The sequence below is a fragment of the Lates calcarifer genome, unplaced genomic scaffold, assembly GCF_001640805.2.
Source record: "Lates calcarifer isolate ASB-BC8 unplaced genomic scaffold, TLL_Latcal_v3 _unitig_2049_quiver_2501, whole genome shotgun sequence".
Lineage (NCBI taxonomy): Eukaryota > Metazoa > Chordata > Actinopteri > Centropomidae > Lates > Lates calcarifer.
The window spans coordinates 1-21602 of NW_026115944.1; the positions used below are offsets into that span (position 1 = coordinate 1).

The 21602-nt window shown below is 38.9% G+C and overlaps 4 protein-coding genes across 4 annotated transcripts; all 4 read right to left on the reverse strand.

The window, feature by feature from the left end:
• Window positions 1-9260: 9260 nt before the first annotated feature.
• On the reverse strand, window positions 9261-10312 carry LOC127139667 (olfactory receptor 11A1-like). The gene has a single exon (XM_051067865.1). The coding sequence runs from the start codon at window positions 10310-10312 to the stop codon at window positions 9386-9388; it is 927 nt and encodes a 308-aa protein (XP_050923822.1). The 3' UTR covers window positions 9261-9385.
• A 2252-nt stretch (window positions 10313-12564) lies between these two features.
• On the reverse strand, window positions 12565-13563 carry LOC108891862 (olfactory receptor 11A1-like). Its single transcript, XM_018689195.2, has one exon. The coding sequence runs from the start codon at window positions 13561-13563 to the stop codon at window positions 12637-12639; it is 927 nt and encodes a 308-aa protein (XP_018544711.1). The 3' UTR covers window positions 12565-12636.
• Window positions 13564-16983: 3420 nt separating this feature from the next.
• On the reverse strand, window positions 16984-17910 carry LOC108891863 (olfactory receptor 11A1-like). The gene has a single exon (XM_018689196.1). It carries the CDS (start codon window positions 17908-17910, stop codon window positions 16984-16986), a length of 927 nt encoding a protein of 308 aa, XP_018544712.1.
• A 2055-nt stretch (window positions 17911-19965) lies between these two features.
• On the reverse strand, window positions 19966-20893 carry LOC127139666 (olfactory receptor 2T1-like). The gene is given in 2 exon segments (XM_051067864.1): window positions 19966-20565; window positions 20567-20893. Coding segments are annotated over 2 exon segments (927 nt in total).
• Between the last annotated feature and the right edge of the window lie 709 nt (window positions 20894-21602).

A 21602-nucleotide genomic window follows, 5' to 3' on the forward strand; every position in this document is an offset into this window, starting at 1 on the left:
CCAGTGGACTCACTTCAGTTCAGTGTGTACTGCAGTGTTCTTGCCTGTTCTTCTCTCTCTTTGTCACTCAAAGAGATTGGACACAAATCAAACAGTGCTAAGTGACACAGTATGAGGAAGAAAAATGTGTTGCAGGAAATATAGTCAATTTCCATAGCTGTAAACACTGATTATCTTTATAGCGTGGCACAGACAACATTAGAGGGATGCATACCCCAGTAAAGCAGGTGAAAAATGCTTTTGGTTTCAGGCCTCCAGTCTGACAAAACTGATGACGTTGTTCTCTCATGAGGTGAAGACTTTAATGAGATTCATGGAGGGTGAAGCTATCTGATAAAAACATTTCACAAACTCCAACTGTTCACTTTCTGAACCACAGAGACTAACACATAGTGTATTTCAAAGTCAGGTAACTGTAAATGCCTGACATGCAAATACACATTATATGGTAAATACTGATTATATGGTAAATTTAACTTTTAACTTTCTAACTTTTAACTTTTTTTTACACATTTGTAATTTAGATATGTTTGTTATATTATCTGCATGTTTAAAACGTGGTTAATGTTAGACAATCTCAATGGATGAAGACATAAATGCAACATATATTACTCTAAGTGGTATGTAGAAGTTGAAAAATACAGATATGTTTATTGTGTAATTATGTTTACAGTATATATTCTGATAATTTGCTGTAATTCCACTATTGTGTGTCTTATTGTGATTCACAAAAACCTCCATGAGCCTATGTACATTTTCATTGCAGCTTTGTTAATCAACTCTGTTCTTTACAGCACTGCCATTTACCCAAAGCTTTTGGTGGACTTTCTATCTGAAAAACAGATCATATCACATCTACTGTGTCACTTTCAGTATTTTATATTTTACACTTTAGGGGCGTTCAAGGAGTTTTTACTGTTGGCAGCCATGGCCTATGACAGGTATGTGTCTATATGTAAACCTCTGCAATATCCAAACTATCATGACAAAAACTACTATCAGTATTGTGTTAGTTTTGGCTTTGGCTTGTACCTGGCCTCTCAGGTTTGTGGGATCAGCTATATTGAGCGCTAAGACAAAACTATGTAGCTTTACTTTGAAAGGAATTTTTTGTAACAATTCAATTCACAAACTTCCACTGTGTGAGCTCAAGAGGGCTATCAGTGGTATGGTGTGATCATTTTGCTCAATATTGTATTTTTGCCTTTGCCTGTACATAGTTTTTACGTACATAAAGATTCTCATAATATCTTATAGAAGATGTAGAGAAGTCAGGACAAAAGCTGCACAGACCTGTTTACCTCACCTGTTGGTTTTAATCAATTTTTTCATTTGTTGTGTACATATGATATTATTATACTTAGACTGGAATCTGATTTTCCAAAAACTGCACGTTTAATTATGACTTTTACAAGTAATAATGTATCATCCTCTCTTTAATCCAATCATATATGGACTAAAAATTGAAAAAAATCTGCTGAACACCTGAAGAGGTTGTTCTGTCAATAAAATATTTGTAATAGTGCTGATAGTCATTTCTTGAAAAAAAGCATGTGATTTGATGAGCCCCTGAAAAGTATTTTTAATGATTTGAGGTCCCTTGAAGTCTTATGTTGCACACCACTGGCAATGTCAGTGCATTCAATATTACATTTGCACAGTACTCAGTACTTGCACAGTAGAGCCGCCTAAAGTAAACTCATTGAGAGTCACAGTGAATACTGGACTGTGGTAAATGGAGCCGGACGTACAACAAGGATCCAAAAAATGTTTTAAAGAGAATACAAGAGAATACAAATCTTTATGACATTGAAGGGTTTAAATAAATGATCAAACTTCATTTAATATTAGAGAGCATGAAGCGTCCCATCGTTAAATGAATGAGTGAATGATGTTCAAATATTGTAAATACCAAGCAGTGCAAATGTATTTTGGTTCTAATGCAATCAGGTACAAATTTTAACACTGGCCTTTTGTAACCACCGCCACTTGAACCTTAGCAGTGGATGTTTAATTTCTCACAGCTGTTTCAGTTTAAACAAAAAAGCTTACCCTGTACAGCAAGTTTAGTTTCTTGTTGACAGCTATTTGCTGACATTTATTTGTCCTATTTAAAAGTCCCACAGTAAACATTCTGCCTTAAAATTCCCACACACATATGAGCTATGGGTGTTTTCGTGTATTTTGCCACATTAGACCTCTCAAGACTGTTATGGGCAAACATCTAGTGGCTGTTTCTTATATTGCATGTAGTTTAATAATTGTACTTCCTGTGTAGCATAGAAGAAGAGTGTCACACAGGAAGTTCCTACTTATCAAAAGAACACAAGCAGAGAGGATGATCATTTTGTTGGCAGAACTTTGAGTGGCATTATCATTAAGTTTATTGTGAATCACAACCATCTTAATGTTTTCGATCAATCATTTTCAGTAATTTGTTTCAGTTAGCTTGTGTGTGACTACACATTCTGATGGCTTGATTTGACCATAGCATATTTACCTTACCCATCTACCTGTGTATTTGTTTGATCATATCTGCTTCTTACCCTTAAATCTGCCTAAAACAACTAGCGCTTGTTAATGGAGAGATAATATGAGGAAACATTTTGCTGGTTGTGAAAACTTTGTATAGATTCACTAAGAGGACACTACGGGACAGCAAACCGCAATCTGTCAAATATCTCCTCTGTGTTATATCTACTCCTGTATCCCAACATGCTAGCAAACTGTCGTGTATATTTTTATTTTCTTTGGTTTTAAAAGCAATAAGTGACAAGCTCAGACCTTGTCCAGAATTTCTAGCTTTTTGGCTTAAAACTTTGCAGATCAATATCTCTGATTCTAAATCAATAGTAAACAAATGTCCGATGTCACTTTTGCAGTCAAATACATCTGTAAATATAAATATAAATAAATGTTTGTGTTCAATCTAGTATATTAGCTCTTTTTTCCCAAATCAAATGAAGCACCTCAGGCAGTCTTTATTACGTTGGTCAGATAATTAAAGAAAAGAGGCAAAGTGGCTTTGGGGTTAGGGGTGTAGACCATGGACTGCTACATAACCATTTATCAATAAAGTAATATAATAATAATTCCCCCAAAAATGCTTCAAAAAAGAAAGAGAACAATTATGTGCTTTTTTAAATAACATTGGTAGCAGGTCATCAATTTGCAGTGCCCAAAGCACTGCCGTGCCAGGACAGCATCACAGAGGTGCTACCATGGCTGATTTTCCAGACAAACCGTCTCTCTCCTTCATATTTTAAACTTTCATCTATACTTTATTTCCACTCTGCTGTAAGTGACTTCTTCGGGCCACAGCAAGCTCTGCAAACACAAGTTCATAATCATGGTCAAGATGATGCGTGTGTTGTACGGTGATGATGTACAATCACTGTAAAGATTTTCAGTAACATTCAGATTCAACTTTTCCTGCTTCTCCTGTGACTTTAATCCACAGCACCCAACTTAGTATCAGAGAACAACAGCAACTCCCACATGGACTGGAGAGTAGCTTGCACAAGTATGTACACATTAATTGTTGCAGGGTCGTGTGTGAGTTGCCACATGGAGCATGTGAGAGCCTGTCCTTCTCCATGCATCCTCCAGTGCACTGGTGCCCTAGGTACCAATGTTGCCTACACAACAGATTTGGTTCAGGCCTCTATAGAGTTTTGATGTTGTTCACATGATAATGAAAAGTTTAAGGAGAACCATGGGTGATTAAAACCAAGCAACTGAGCCAAACACTTCAGTTCGGATTGAGATAATATTTCAACAAACACAGTGCACACTGAGGACAGGTAACTGTGAATGTAATCTTCAAAGTGAAACTTCAAGAAGCTTTTGTTTGGACAACCTTAATGGAAAATAAATTAAATGTAACATACATAACTCTTGATGGGTATGTGGAAGTGACTAAATACAGATACCTATATTTTCTAATTATGTTTACAGCTTATATTCTAATAATCTGCTTTAATTCCACCACTGTGTGTCTTATCGTGATTCACCAAAACCTCCATGAGCCTATGTACATTTTCATTGCAGCTTTGTTAATCAACTCTGTTCTTTACAGCACTGCAATTTATCCAAAGCTTCTTATTGACTTTCTATCTGAAATTCAGATCATATCTTACTCAGCCTGTCTCTTTCAGTGGTTTATATATTACACTTTAGGTGGTGCAGAATTCTTACTCCTGGCAGTCATGGCCTATGACAGGTATGTGTCCATATAAAACCAACCAATTATCAAAAACAACCATCAATATTTTCCTGCTTTTAGCTGGCTCCTGCCTGTTGTTCAAAGTGCAGTACCAGCTGTACTAAATGCAAATAAAAAACTCTGCAACTTCTCTTTGAAAGGAATAATTTGTAACAGTGCAGTTTATAACTTCACTGTGTGAGTTTAAGTGCACTAATATATATATGGTTTTGTTATTTTTGTTAATGCTGCAATTCTTTCTTCACACTAACACACCAGGATATTTGTAATATCTTATCAGAGTTGTAGAGAAAGTCAGGAGAAAAGCCACACAGACCTGTTTACCTCACCTGTTGGTTTTATTAAACTTCACCTGTCTGAGTGCATATGATGTACTTCTGCTGAGAGTGGAAACTGACTTTCCAAAAACGCTATCTTTGATAATGACTTTACAAGTGGTTTTGTATCATCCTCTATTAATCCAATCATATATGGACTGAAAATGAAAGAAATATCTAACACCTCAAGAGGTTGTTCTGTCCAGGAAAAATAGTTAAAACTGTTAACAGTTTATAAAGTGAACAACAGCTCTGAATGCAAGAACATGTCCATGTTTTTCATTTTATTGTAAAATAATAATAATAAACAAAATATGCTATCAAAAAGTTATTTAATCACTATTACACGTGTCACCACAAGTCCAGCCCTCATTCTGTTGTCAGCCAAGATCAGAGAATCAGTAGCCCGTGTTATTGTCATTTCAATGTAGTTGATTGGAATTTACACATGAAACAGTTGAAGTAGATATATAAAAGATAGAGATACTGTCAGCACCATATTTAACTATGATGTATCCTATACTGAATGAGTTAAGGACACCAAAACTCTCTGGATTACTTGCTGTTAAAAACATGTGCAAGCTCTAATATTTAAATGCATGAAATAAATGTCTTGTGAAGAACATACAGCGGTTTCTTGTGCTGACTGCAGTATAGTGACTGTCAGGATAAATTCCCAAAAAAACTCTGAGAAACAGGTGTTGGGTTTCTCCTGGACTATAACTTTTAATCTAGTTCTCACTTTTTCCCCATTTTGTCAGGACATTTCCTGTTCACGAACAAGAAGTCATCCATTCATTTCAGGCTTGTTGCTCAATTTCTTGTGGTCTAAGGAGGAACTGGGGATTGAACCAACAAGCTACTAAACCCCAAGCTGCTCCTGATTGTCAGGCCAGCACCTTGCATGTCAGCATTTACCATAGATACAATGTGCCTAGAGATAATAATGCAGATATAAAACTATTTTACCCTGTTTTACCATAGTTCATCAAGACTGGAAAATCGAGAAATGAACTGTCAGAATGAAAAAGTTCCTTTGTGCAAACCCAACCCTCAAGTTTTTTTCAACAGCAAACATACAAGGGGCAAGTTGCCATTGTGTGTGTTCATTAAGAGACAACAACAATTTAAGGGTTGTATGATCAGTGGCAAAATGTAAGCACATTACAGGAAGTTTGTTGCTGGATTTGCAGATGTGACAGCCCTCCTGAACTCCCTCCTGCTGTTGGCTGTAATTCCATGGTTTCTGGCATTTGTATCAATTATGAACTGTGGCAGAGGGTATTCAGTCTGTTGTTATGGCCCAAACTGGACAGCATTGCATGTCTGTGACTCTTTAATGGGAAAAAATGGAAGAAAAGTGGAGGAGCAGGATGGACAAATATGCAGTAGATGTGTACTGAATATAACACAGTAGATTACAGTAAGGACACTCAAGATGACGTGTTTAAAATCTGTCACTTCCATTTTAGCACCATCATCTGGGAATATTAAGATAAGATAGACTTTATTTTACATGTTACAGCCAGCAAGAAACAAGAGTGACAAAAATAGAAAAATAAAAAATAAAAATATAAGAAATACAGAAGAAAAAAAGGGGTAAAAAGGGTAAAAAAGTTAAAGTGCAGCAATCAGCATTAAAAAAGTCTCTGTAATAAACAGAAAATGTGCAGTTGTGAAATATGCAGTTGTAATACAGAAAAAAGGGTGATAATCATTGAGGTAGATGAAATTATGGAGTCCAGAGTTTCAGGTTTTATTGGGTCAGTCTGGTGTTGTACAGCCTGATGGCTGTTGGAATGAATGACTTGCGGTAGCGCTCCTTCTTGCACCGCAGATGCAGCAGTCTGTTACTGGAACAAGCTACTCAGGTCTCCCATTAACATGCACTTACAAGTTTCTAGTGGAAATAGTAAGGGGAATGAAGAGACCAGCACAAAGAAGCTCACCTACAAAATTCAACCCTTAAACCCTCCAAGCACTTAAATGTTTATTGTTCTTCATCATGACCCCTGGTGGTATGTCTTACCCTGGTCCAGTGGTGAAAAGACAGTGTTTCTGTCTTTGCTTAATGTCCTGTTGGGCAAATTCAGAGTTAGTCAGTACATAAGCACAGAGTGCCATTTTTTCTGCCTAGGCAAATGAGAAAGAGTGAGAAGACATGGACTAGCCCACCCACACTTGTGCTATTTTTTCTGTATGTATGAAGTTCGATGTCTCCAGTGAAGTTGGTGAAATTCTGTTCACTCTGTCAGACACAAGTTTGTGGCATTTCTAGCACTGCCTGTGGGTTGAGGTCAAAATGCTTTGGTAGACCTATTCCCAATCACGAATTGAACACATGAAGCAAGATTTGTGATGACAGGACCAATGGTTAGCGAGTTATGGCCAATATTCCCTAAGTCCAGCCTTTTGCAAAAACTTCTTGGTCAACTGCAGATACAATTTTTGACCAGTCTTACTCATTTATAATACTCTTAAGATGTGGCAGCTGTGGCTCAGGAGGTAGAGGGGTCACCCACCAACCAGAAGGTCAGTGGTTTGATCCCCGGCTCCTCCAGTCCACATACCGAAGTATCCTTGGGCAAGATACTGAACCCCAAATCGCCCCCGATGCATGTCATCGGTGTGTGAATGTGTGAATGTGACATGTAGCATGAAGCGCTTTGAGTGGTCGATATAACTAGAAAAGCGTCATTTAAGTACAGTTCATTTACCATTATTATAATTACAGAGAGAGACCCACAGTTCCCATTTAAAAGGTAATGATTTGTCAGTGTTATTTTTTGCCTCCCCAAAGAGGACAAAACAGTCACCAGTGATATAGTATCGTTGCACTTGCACTTCCATATAGCTGGGGGAAGACGAGATAAGAGACAAATGAATAAAAAGGTCAAAATTAAAGGAGCAGAGACATAAATGTCCTTACCTATAACTACTAGTGTCATGACCACCCTTCCTGGGTGACTCTGGTTTTTGGTTTTCTTTGGAAATTATCATTTATCTTGTGTTCCCAGTGATGTTTGTTCCCGTTTTATTATCCCCCTGGTGTCTTTTGTGCTTTAAGCTCTTATTTCTTTTTTATTTTTCTTATTTCTTATTGTCTTATTTTGGTATGCCGTTTCCTTGTGTTCTGCCCACCTCAAACACTCCACCATCATCCTTTCAAATGTTCCACCATCATCCTTTCAAACACTCCACCATCATCCTTCAAACGCTCCACCATCATCCTTTCAAACTTTCCACCATCATCCCAGTCCCCAAGAAACCATCTATCACAGGTCTGAACGACTACAGGTCTTCTTGATGTCTGTGGTCATGAAGTCCTTTGAATGTCTAGTGTTGGCCCACCTGAAGAGCATCACAGGACGCCAGCGGGATCCCCTGCAGTTTGTCACCAGCTGGTCTGCAGTTGGTGGTCCAGCTGACCCCAGGTCCTCTTTCCCAGTAGGGAACCTGTCAGCGAACCAGCTGACCCCTGTTGGTAATCCAGCCAACACCTGCTTCAGATCTCCAGCTAGGGGTTGTCTGCAGTTCCTGTCCCCATCTTCGTGTCAGCCAATGCACATTGTTGTGACTTTCCCTTGTGGATTAATAAAGTATTTATCTAATCTAATCTAATCTATTGTCCATGGCCCAACAAACACCTGTTACTTGTGGGGGCCGGCCCAACACCTGCTGTGTTCCAGTCAGTGACACCAACAGATCTTGTGTCTGTGACCCAGCCGACATCACCTGCCTGCCAGTTGGTGGCCTACCCATGCACCTAGTACTTTCCCTGTTATCTTTCTGTGGGATTCAGCCTTCACTACTTCCTCTCAGCTCAGCTTCCTGTGGGGGACTGCCCTCGCCTTTGGTCTCCAGTTCCTCATCGGACGAGGTCTCAGGGCCATTGGCCTGGGGGGCTCTGGTTCTGCCTGCCATCAGTGAGCTGCCTATTTTTTTTTATTTATTTTTTTTTTTCTTCTCTGCTGAGCATTCTCCCATAGACTGTAATTTGTTGGACTTTCTGCTGTTCATTTGACAGAGAGTTTTTGGTTCTTCATTTGAAGTTTGAAAATAAAAGATAAAAAAATTAAAATAAATCATTGTTGTTTGCTAGCCAGATCTCTGAGTCTGCATTTAAAGGTCCATCTCCCTCATCCTGAGCTCCAATCATGACAGCTAGTATGGATCAAGACCCAGAAACCCTGTTTACTACAGTTGATATTAATGAAGCCAATGTCATACTTTGGTTAGATCTTCCCAGCCTGTTTTAAAAGTCCTCATATTTAAAACCCCACACCTCTAGTTTGCAACACAGACTTTACTTTAATAAACTGAAACTTACAAGTGTTTCCATGCATGATATAAAATTATCAATTACTCTAATGTTGAGTACATCTACACCAGTTAAAAGTGAGAGAAACCCAAGGGAAGAAATACAAAATTACGTTGAAGTGATTTGAAACTAACTGTTTTGATTTTGCACCTTGTAACATTTGCAAAAACAATACTGAATGTACCATTACAAACACTGGTGTGGAACACAAAAAATCACAAGCATTTTTTTTTAAACTACATTTGTTTTATTGGTTAAAATTCCACACTGCCAAATCAAAATCTGTAACAAACAGAGAGTAAAGATCAGTGAAATCCTATCATGTGCTGCTGTGTTTTAAGTTGGTAAGACTTAAATGCGGGCAAAAATAATTGATTAAAAAAAGGAAAGCTAATGATACTATGTACCAATACTGTGCATCAGTCATAAAAATAAATCTATGAAATACATATTAACAAACACAGTGTATCGTCATTACTGATGAAACTACACAACATCAGGAATAATAATAATGTTTACATATTAGTGTGATTTGATCTGAAGCAACAGCCTCTTGAGGTGTTTAGAGATTTCTTTCATTTTTAATCCATATATGATTGGATTTAAGAGAGGATGATAAGCAATCATTTGTAAAGTCATTATTAAACGGGCAAGTTTTGGTAAATCTGATTCCACTCGAACTACAACAATATCATAAATTATAAAGCAGGAAAAGTTAATCAATACCAGCAGGTGTGGTAAACAGGTCTGTGCAGCTTTTTTCCTGACTTTTTTACAACTTCTATAGGATATTATAAGTATCCTGGTGTATGTGAAAAGTATAAAGAGCATAGGGAAAAGTGCAATGTTAAGCAACATGACCACACCATATATAGATATAGCTTCTGAGATCACACACTGAAGTTTGAACCCTGAATTGTTGCAGAATATTCCCTTCATAGTAAAGTTACAGAATTTGACATTAGCATACAGTACAACTGACACTGCAGTCACACAAGCAGGCACAAGCCAAGCTAAGATCAGGAAGCCTTTGACAGCTGTTTCTCTCATGATAGTTGGATATTGCAGAGGTTTACATATAGACACATACCTGTCATAGGCCATGACTGCCAACAGTAAAAACTCTGAAGTGGCCAGAGTGTAATATGAAAATCCTTGAAACAGACAAAATGCAATAGTTATGATCTGTTTTTCAGATAAAAAGTCAATCAAAAGCTTTGGGTAGATAGCAGTGCTGTAAAGAACAGTGTTGATTAACAAAGCTGCGATGAAAATGTACATAGGCTCATGGAGGTTTTTATGAATTGTGATAAGAAACACAATGACAGAATTACAGTAGATTATTAGAATATATACTGTAAACATTATCATAAAATAAAGATATCTGTATTTCTGCAGTTCGACATACCCACCAAAAGTTAGATATGTTACATTTACTTCAGCATCCATCAAGATTCTCCAAACCAAAATGTTAATCAGTAACACAAGCGGATCATACAACAGGTACTGAGAAATAATAACTGATAAAACACGTCTCACTTTGAGGATTGCAGGAGCAAATGAACTGTATTCGACTGTCTCATTCATTCACAAATACCAGAGTTACAGAGAGTGAACTGTTTCACTCTGTGAACTGTTTTTATCAGACTGTTTCACCCTCCATGGATCTCATTAAACTCTCCACCAACATGTAAACAACTTCAGCAAACTCAGGATCCTGAACCCAAAGGTTTCATTACTGTGGACCTCTTTGTTGGGTGGCGATCTGGCCAATCAGTGCTTCTTGTTACCAGCCAGTGGCTCATCCAATACCGCTTGACCCCCCGTTGGCGATCTGGCCAATCCCAGCAGATCTTCAGCTAGCGGTCAGGCTGACCCCAGGTCCTCTTTCCTGGTAGGCAGCCCAGCCAAAACCTGCTCCTGATCACCTGTTGGGAACCCCTGCTCGTCGCCTGCTGTTTGGCGATCTCACCAACACCTCCTCCAGAGTCCCAGTCAGGGGTCCAGTCGAATCTAGTTCCTGTTCCCTTGTCTGTGTGTTGGCCAACCCGTGCACCTTGTCTGTTGTCAGTGGCCCAGCAAACACCTGCATCTTGTCACCTGTAGGGGCCTGCCCAACACCTGTTGCATCCCTGTCAGTGATACTAGATGATCTCCAGTCAGTGGCCCAGCCAACATCACCTGTTCTCCAGTGGGCGGCCTACCCATGCACCTTGTCTTCTCTCATTGGTTTGGTTGAACCCAGATCCTGAGTTCCTGTCAATGGTCCAGTCAACTCTTTTACCTTGTCTCCTGTTAGGGGCCCAGCTGACACCAATGTGAGTTCCATCAGTGTTTCTGCAAACTCCAGCTCCTCGGCTGATACCAGTTCCAGTTCCTCTGTTGGGAGCTTAGCCGACACCAAATCCTGATCAACTGTTGGTGACTTGGTGGATTCCTGCCCCTCGTCTGCTGTTGATGGCTCAGCTGACTCCTGCTCTGCTTCCTGAGGGGAATCATCTGTGCCATCCTTGGCTGCCTTCATCTTCCTTCCTGGCCACCCGAGGGGACACGTCTTTGCAGCTGACACCCTCCTGCCCGACCTCCGGATAGGACCTATTGTCGTCACCCTACTGCCCAGTCTCCTGAGGGGTCTCACCTTCGCCGTTGTCTTCCTGTGGGCTCCCTGCTTCACTGCTTCCCTTCTGCTCAGCTTCCTGTGAGGATCCACCTTTCTTATCGCCAAACCCCTCATGAGGGGTCCCACCTTGGCCATTGCCTTCCTACCTCCCTAGGCCATCCATCAGAGATCTCACACTTTGAACTCTTAAACATCATGACTGTTTGCCTGAGGACCTCCTGTTCTGCCCGGTTTTCCTGCCCCAGGCCAGCCTGGCAAAGTCCTGAGTCAGAGAGCTGTTTTTTTTTTTCCTCTTCCTGCTGAGTGTTCTACCATAAACTTTAATTTGTTGGCTTTTAGCCTGTTCATTTGACAGCGAGTATTTTTATTTTTCTGTTCTTAGTTAAAATAAATCATTGTTGTTTGCTAGCCAGATCTCTGAGTCTGCATTTATAGGTCCATCTCCCTCGTCCTGAGCTCCAATCATGACAGCTAATATGGATCAAGACCCAGAAACCCTGTTTACTACAGTTGATATTAATGAAGCCAATGTCATACTTTGGTTAGATCTTCCCAGCCTGTTTTAAAAGTCCTCATATTTAAAACCCCACACCTCTAGTTTGAAACACAGACTTTACTTTAATTAAACTGAAACTTACAAGTGTTTCCATGCATGATATAAAATTATCAATTACTCTAATGTTGAGTACATCTACACCAGTTAAAAGTGAGGGAAACCCAAGGGAAGAAATACAAAATTACGTTGAAGTGATTTGAAACTAACTGTTTTGATTTTGCACCTTGTAACATTTGCAAAAACAATACTGAATGTACCATTACAAACACTGGTGTGGAACACAAAAAATCACAAGCATTTTTTTTTTTAAACTACATTTGTTTTATTGGTTAAAATTCCACACTGCCAAATCAAAATCTGTAACAAACAGAGAGTAAAGATCAGTGAAATCCTATCATGTGCTGCTGTGTTTTAAGTTGGTAAGACTTAAATGCGGGCAAAAATAATTGATTAAAAAAAGGAAAGCTAATGATACTATGTACCAATACTGTGCATCAGTCATAAAAATAAATCTATGAAATACATATTAACAAACACAGTGTATCGTCATTACTGATGAAACTACACAACATCAGGAATAATAATAATGTTTACATATTAGTGTGATTTGATCTGAAGCAACAACCTCTTGAGGTGTTTAGAGATTTCTTTCATTTTTAATCCATATATGATTGGATTTAAGAGAGGATGATAAGCAATCATTTGTAAAGTCATTATTAAACGGGCAAGTTTTGGTAAATCTGATTCCACTCGAACTACAACAACATCATAAACAATAAAGCAGGAAAAGTTCATCAGTACCAGCAGGTGTGGTAAACAGGTCTGTGCAGCTTTTTTCCTGACTTTTTTACAACTTCTATAGGATATTATAAGTATCCTGGTGTATGTGAAAAGTATGAAGAGCATAGGGAAAAGTGCAATGTTTAGCAACATGACCACACCATATATAGATATAGCTTCTGAGATCACACACTGAAGTTTGAACCCTGAATTGTTGCAGAATATTCCCTTCATAGTAAAGTTACAGAATTTGACATTAGCATACAGTACAACTGACACTGCAATCTCACAAGCAGGCACAAGCCAAGCTAAGATCAGGAAGCCTTTGACAGCTGTTTCTCTCATGATAGTTGGATATTGCAGAGGTTTACATATAGACACATACCTGTCATAGGCCATGACTGCCAACAGTAAAAACTCTGAGGAAGCCAGAGTGTAATATGAAAATCCTTGAAACAGACAAAATGCAATAGTTATGATCTGTTTTTCAGATAAAAAGTCAATCAAAAGCTTTGGGTAGATAGCAGTGCTGTAAAGAACAGTGTTGATTAACAAAGCTGCAATGAAAATGTACATAGGCTCATGGAGGTTTTTATGAATTGTGATAAGAAACACAATGACAGAATTACAGTAGATTATTAGAATATATACTGTAAACATTATCGTAAAATAAAGATATCTGTATTTCTGCAGTTCGACATACCCACCAAAAGTTAGATATGTTACATTTACTTCAGCATCCATCAAGATTCTCCAAACCAAAATGTTAATCAGTAACACAAGCGGATCATACAACAGGTACTCAGAAATAATAACTGATAAAACATGTCTCTCTTTGATGATTGCAGGAGCAAATGAACTGTATTCGACTGTCTCATTCATTCACAAATACCAGAGTTACAGAGAGTGAACTGTTTCACTCTGTGAACTGTTTTTATCAGACTGTTTCACCCTCCATGGATCTCATTAAACTCTCCACCAACATGTAAACAACTTCAGCAAACTCAGGATCCTGAACCCAAAGGTTTCATTACTGTGGACCTCTTTGTTGGGTGGCGATCTGGCCAATCAGTGCTTCTTGTTACCAGCCAGTGGCTCATCCAATACCGCTTGACCCCCCGTTGGCGATCTGGCCAATCCCAGCAGATCTTCAGCTGGCAGTCCAGCTGACCCCAGGTCCTCTTTCCTGGTAGGCAGCCCAGCCAAAACCTGCTCCTGATCACCTGTTGGGAACCCCTGCTCGTCGCCTGCTGTTTGGCGATCTCACCAACACCTCCTCCAGATTCCCAGTCAGGGGTCCAGTCGAATCTAGTCCCTGTTCCCTTGTCTGTGTGTTGGCCAACCTGTGCACCTTGTCTGCTGTCAATGGCCCAGCAAACACCTGCATCTTGTCACCTGTAGGGGCCCGCCCAACACCTGTTGCATCCCTGTCAGTGATACTAGATGATCTCCAGTCAGTGGCCCAGCCAACATCACCTGCTCTCCAGTGGGCGGCCTACCCATGCACCTTGTCTTCTCTCATTGGTTTGGTTGAACCCAGTCCAGTCAACTCCTTTACCTTGTCTCCTGTTAGGGGCTCAGCTGACACCAATGTGAGTTCCATCAGTGGTTCTGCAAACTCCAGCTCCTCGGCTGATACCAGTTCCAGTTCCTCTGTTGGGAGCTTAGCCGACACCAAATCCTGATCAACTGTTGGTGACTTGGTGGATTCCTGCCCCTCATCTGCTGTTGATGGTTCAGCTGACTCCTGCTCTGCTTCCTGAGGGGAATCATCTGTGCCATCCTTGGCTGCCTTCATCTTCCTTCCTGGCCACCCGAGGGGACACGTCTTTGCAGCTGACACCCTCCTGCCCGACCTCCGGATAGGACCTATTGTCGTCGCCCTACTGCCCAGTCTCCTGAGGGGTCTCACCTTCGCCGTTGTCTTCCTGTGGGCTCCCTCCTTCACTGCTTCCCTTCTGCTCAGCTTCCTGTGAGGACCCACCTTTCTTATCGCCAAACCCCTCATGAGGGGTCCCACCTTGGCCATTGCCTTCCTACCTCCCTAGGCCATCCATCAGAGATCTCACACTTTGAACTCTTAAACATCATGACTGTTTGCCTGAGGACCTCCTGTTCTGCCCGGTTTTCCTGCCCCAGGCCAGCCTGGCAAAGTCCTGAGTCAGAGAGCTGTTTTTTTTTTTTCCTCTTCCTGCTGAGTGTTCTACCATAAACTTTAATTTGTTGGCTTTTAGCCTGTTCATTTGACAGCGAGTATTTTTATTTTTCTGTTCTTAGTTAAAATAACTAATTTTTGTTTGCTAGCCAGATCTCTGAGTCTGCATTTAAAGGTCCATCTCCCTCGTCCTGAGCTCCAATCATGACAGCTAATATGGATCAAGACCCAGAAAACCCTGTTTATTGTTTGTTTAAAAGCCCACACCTCCAGTTTGCAACACAGACGTTCTATTATGAATTTGTAGTCCCTGAGTCCAAACTTGAATAACACTTATGATACTACTAGGACATCATCAGTGTTACTTTCTCCTCCAGAGACAAAGAAGACAGAGTACAACTGTTTTCACAGATTGAGTAGGTCTAATGTGAGGGGGAAAAAAACTTTACCTCTAAAAACTTGAGTTTTCTCCAATTGAACTTTGTCAATCTCTTGGTCTCATATTCAGATGTAGCTTCTCAGGCTATAGTAGATAAACAATGGGCCGCTTTAATCTAACTGGAAAATGTAGGTGTTTTCATGAATGAAATGAAATTATAAATTACTCTAAAATGAGTACGTCAACACCAGTTAAAGGTGAGAGAAACCCAAGGGAAGAAATATAAAATTATGTTTAAGTGACGTGAAACTCGTGAAATTTCTCTACTCTTCAATTTTTTACGCTGTAACCAGGCCCGGAGTGGCTAATTGCGAGAACCAGGAAAATTCCCGGAGGGCTGGGCTGGTTGTGGGGCCACAAGGGCCAGTCTACAGTGACAGTAAATAGATATTACAGGGTGCACTCGCTAAAAATGGGCACCAGTAGGCTACTCAATATTTGAGTAGCGTTTCTCTACAGACAGCAATATTCTTCAACAGCCAAGCAGTAAGCAAGCTTAACGTTGGTTCCATAATCACATTTGATCATTGAGCTGTTCCCTCTGCCCTGACACAGAGAAGATGTGATACGTGATCGAAAAGCTGAGTCAGCTAAATGTGCCAAACTGTTTTGTTTTATTAACACAAGCTTGCAGCACTCAGTAAATGCGTCAGGTAAGCTCAAGTTACCAGATGTGCAAAACAAAGCAGAACACATAACATGAAAACCACCGTTAAAGTTTATGAATCAAGTCAGTGAACTGTTTGGTGTTATACAGCCTAATTTATATGATACAAAGTTCTTTGCAAATAGTATGTTACAAGAACTAAGTGTGAAACTTAACCTTGTAGCCCCTCAGCAGCAGCTCCTCAATCAGTCTGATAGTTAGTGTAAGGAGAAGCCACCAAACACGAGCAACTCCAGAGTGGACAGGTTGGATTCAGTCAGTGTTAATGTTATAAAGACCACAGTCTAGACCTGTTCTATAGGAAAAGTGGCCAGAAAAACTTAAATTAGACTTGATCAAATTAGTCCCAGTATCACCAATATTTATAACCACACTTACGTGTGTCAAATTGGAAATTTGATTTTTGATAAATACATTATTAATAACAGGGATGTAGAGAATAGTGCACTATTTCAGACTTACATTAGGAAGGCTACAATTATATATCTCCAGTAAAAGGTGAGCTTGTCTGAGCCATGAAACTCCCAGGCTGAAACTGAGTCCCACTCCAGCCCTATTTGCAAACACAATACTGAATGTACCATTACAAACACTGGTGTGGAACACAATGAATCACAAGTTTTTTTTTTTCTTACAAACATTTGCTTTATTGGTTAAAATTCCACACTGCCAAATCAAAATCTGTAACATACAAACAGTAAAGATCAGTGAAATCCTGTCATGTGCTGCTGTGTTTTAGGCTGGCAAGGGGAAAAAATAAATGAAATGAAAGCTGATGATACTCTGTACCAATACTGTGCATCTGTCCTAAAATTAAATTTATGAAATACTTATTAAGAGAACATGTCAGTGTATCATCATTACTGATGAAACCACTTTACATCAGTTAATAATGTTTACATATTAGTGTGATTTGATCTGAAGCAACAACCTCTTGAGGTGTTTAGAGATTTCTTTCATTTTTAATCCATATATGATTGGATTTAAGAGAGGATGATAAGCAATCATTTGTAAAGTCATTATTAAACGGGCAAGTTTTGGTAAATCTGATTCCACTCGAACTACAACAACATCATAAACAGCAAAGCAGGAAAAGTTAATCAACACCAGCAGGTGTGGTAAACAGGTCTGTGCAGCTTTTTTCCTGACTTTTTTACAACTTCTATAGGATATTATAAGTATCCTGGTGTATGTGAAAAGTATGAAGAGCATAGGGAAAAGTGCAATGTTTAGCAACATGGCCACACCATATATAGATATAGCTTCTGAGATCACACACTGAAGTGTGAACGCTGAATTGTTGCAGAATATTCCCTTCATAGTAAAGTTACAGAATTTGACATTAGCATACAGTACAACTGACACTGCAATCTCACAAGCAGGCACAAGCCAAGCTAAGATCAGGAAGCCTTTGACAGCTGTTTCTCTCATGATAGTTGGATATTGCAGAGGTTTACATATAGACACATACCTGTCATAGGCCATGACTGCCAACAGTAAAAACTCTGAAGTGGCCAGAGTGTAATATGAAAATCCTTGAAAGATACAAAATGCAGTAGTTATGATGTGTTTTTCAGATAAAAAGTCAATCAAAAGCTTTGGGTAGATATTAGTGCTGAAAAGAACAGAGTTGATTAACAAAGCTGCAATGAAAATGTACATAGGCTCATGGAGGTTTTTATGAATTGTGATAAGAAACACGATGACGGAATTAAAACAGATTATTAGAATATATACTGTAAACATTATCATAAAATAAAGATATCTGTATTTCTGCAGTTCGACATACCCACCAAGAGTTATATATGTTACATTTACCTCAGTGTTCATCAAGATTCTTTAAACCAAAATGTTAATCAGTAACACAGGTGGATCATACAACAGGTACTCAGAAATAATAACTGATAAAACACGTCTCTCTTTGAGGATTGCAGTAACAGATTGTCTCATTCATTCCGAGATACCAGAGTTACAGAGAGTGAAGTGTTTGACTCTGTGAGGACTGTTTTTATCAGACTGTTTCACCCTCCGTGGATGTTATTAAACTGTCCACCAACATGTAAACAACTTCAGCAAACTCAAGGGTCCTAAACCCAAAGGTTTCATTATTGTAGACCTTGTTGTTGGGTGGCGTGCCCCCATCACAGTTTGCAGTAGAGGGTGAATGCCCTTGTCATCAAGAAAAATGGATGAATAGATGATTATGTTTACTACAAGCATTAACATATGAATATATGCAATAGCAAACATAATAAACACATAGGGCAGTGCTATACGACTGTGTTTCTCAACCTTTTTAAGGGTGTGACTCTCTTGTATCAAGTAGCAAATTAAAAACACTATGTACCTCCAACAATCAGACTACAGATAGTACAGCTAGTCATTCACAAACAGAGAATACATAAAGAAGGTTTTCCTTAATTGTGCAGATATTTTCTATGATGTCCGCTGATGAAAGACACCATGTCCTCAAGAACACTCTAGAAGCGCATTAGTGAAATGTCAAAAATAAATAACTAAAAATACACATACAGCAAAGTATTGCCACTGACAGTTCAGGGGAATTCAGTGTGGCTATTGATCAAAATTAGGACATCAGTGAGATGCCACGTCTGGTGGTAATTTAGACAAGATAAACTCAACTGATTTGGCGTGATTTGGAAAGGCCTGTCTACATGCATATATAAAGTCTCACAGCTGACAATGCATAAACCAAGCAAAAACCAAGTCATGAGGTCAAAAGAACTGCCTTTAAAGCTCACAGAAACATGATTTTTTGTTATTTAAGAATTATGCTGCAACTTAATAAAACATGAAAAAAATTGATGGGGCCTGAGCACTTTCCAAACACACTGTGAATGATTTCTTTAATGCTTGTCACTGATGCCAGGCTATGGATGTCTGCTACATTGATGGTAGTGGTGAAAAGAGATATGATAGGCAGGGGACATGCAGCAAAAAGCCCAGGGCAGATTCAAACGGAGACCCAGCAGATCTCTTTGTAGGGCTCTGTGCCCCTATTACAGTCTTCAGTGGAGGGTGAGAGGTCTTGTCTCTGCATCAAGAAAAATGGGATGAACAGATAATTATGACGTTTGATACAAGCATTGACATGAATATATAGCACATTTGACACCTATGTCTGGGCTATAGGACAGTGGCTCTCAACCTTTGTAAGAGGGTGACCCAGTTTTGAAGATAAAAATGTTGTGTGACTCACCCACCCCAGAAAACAAAGGAAATATCTTATGTACACAATTAGAGATTTACCTCTGTCTTTGAGAGGTTCATCACTGAAATTGCAGAAAATATACATATAGTGTCCTGCCCTTGCGGCACATACTCTTGTGCAAAGCTAGACAGCCATTTAACATTTGTAAGTCCTCCAATAAACACACAAGGCTTGACTTTTCACTTAAGTCTAGTTTCCACTTCAGCATTTGTTTTTGATTCTTTTCTACTTGAATTCGCTGTAAAACTGAAATGTTACAGAGATAAAAATATAAATCAGTATACAAACATTTACATATGAATACTGACAGTATATACATGTAACTGCGTAACTACACAATTCCTAACAATTTATAAAGCAACACTGTACCATGTAAAAGCACAGCTCAACTAACACAACCACTACAGTTAGTTACCATTGTAACTGCTAACAGAGCACATTTTTACTAAACAATATGAAAGTTGACGCCTCCTTTTTATAACCAGTATAAACTTCATTAATGCAACTGGAGACAATGATACAAATATTGATGTCTAAAATTAAAAATAATTATATGCGTATTACATGTATCAGTCATAAAAATGAATCCATTGACTTGAAAAAAAGATACATCAATGCATTATTTCAAGTAGGACTCCAGTAATGTTTACATATTAGTGTGGTTTGATCTGAAACAACAGCCTCTTGAGGTGTTTAGAGATTTCTTTCATTTTTAATCCATATATGATTGGATTCAAGAGAGGATGGTACACAGTCACTTGTAAAGTCATTATTAAACGGGCAAGTTTTGGAAAATTTGATTCCACTCGAACTACAACAATATCATAAATAAAAAAACAAGTGAAGCTGATTAAAACCAAAAGGTGAGGTAAACAGGTCTGTGCAGCTTTTTTCCTGACTTCTCCTCTGCTTCTATAGGATATTATAAGTATCCTGGTGTATGTAAAAAGTATGAAGAGCACAGGGAGAAGTGAAATATTCAACAACACAACCACACCATAAGTAGACATTGCTACTGAGATTGCACACTGAAGTTTGTAAACTGAATTGTTGCAGAAAATTCCCTTCACAACTACGTTACAGAGTTTTATATTAACATTCAATGCAAGTGTCACTGAGAGCTCACAAGCAGGCACAAGCCACGAAAAAATCACTAAGACTTTGACAGTAATTTTTCTCATGATAGTTGGATATTGCAGAGGTTTACATATAGACACATACCTGTCATAGGACATGACTGCCAACAGTAAAAAACTCTGAATAGGCCAGAGTGTAATATGAAAATCCTTGAAAGATACAAAGTGGATAAGTTATGACCTGTTTTTCAGATAAAACATCAAACAGAATCTTTGGGTAGATATTAGTGCTGTAAAGAACAGAGTTGATTAACAAAGCTGCAATGAAAATGTACATAGGCTCATGGAGGTTTCTGTGAGTCACAATTAGAAACACAATGGTAGCATTACAGCAGATTATTAGAATATATACTATTAACATGATCGTAAAATAAAGATATCTGTATTCCTGCAATCCAATATATCCATCAAGAGTTATATACGTTACATTTAATTCAGCCTTCATCAAGATTCTTTAAATCAAAATGTTAATCACAGGTGGATCATACAACAGGTACTCAGAAATAAATAACTGATAAAACATGTCTCACTTTGAGGATTGCAGTAAGAGATAAGTTACAGAAAGTGAAAGTGCTTGACCTTGTGGACGTTTTTATTTAGACTGCTTCACCCTCTATGGATCTCATTAAACTCTCCAAAAACATGTAAACAACTTCAGCAAACTCGGGAGTCCTGAACCCAAAGGTTCCATTATTGTAGACCTCTTTGTTGGATGGCATGCCCCCATCACAGTTTGCAGTGGAGGGTGAATGCCCTTCCAAGAAAAACCAATAGATAAATAATTATTACATTTGTTACAAGAATTAAACTAATATAATAAGTAATAAACTCATACATAGATGCTGTAGGACAGTGGCTCTCAACCTTTTTAAGGGTGTGAACCACCTTTTGAGAATAAAGATATTGTGCAACCCCAACCCCAAAAAAGATAAATATATGCAGAAATGAAGATTTACTTCTGTCGTTGAGAGGCTCATCACTGAAATTGCAGAAAATACACATAAAGTGTTGCCACTGACAAATTCAGTAGCGTTCAGTGTGGCTGTGCATCAAATTCAGTTGACTGGACATGATCTGGAAAGGCACACACCAGTCTATATAAGGGCTCACAGCTGACAATGCATATCAGAGCAAAAACCAAGTCATGAGGTCAA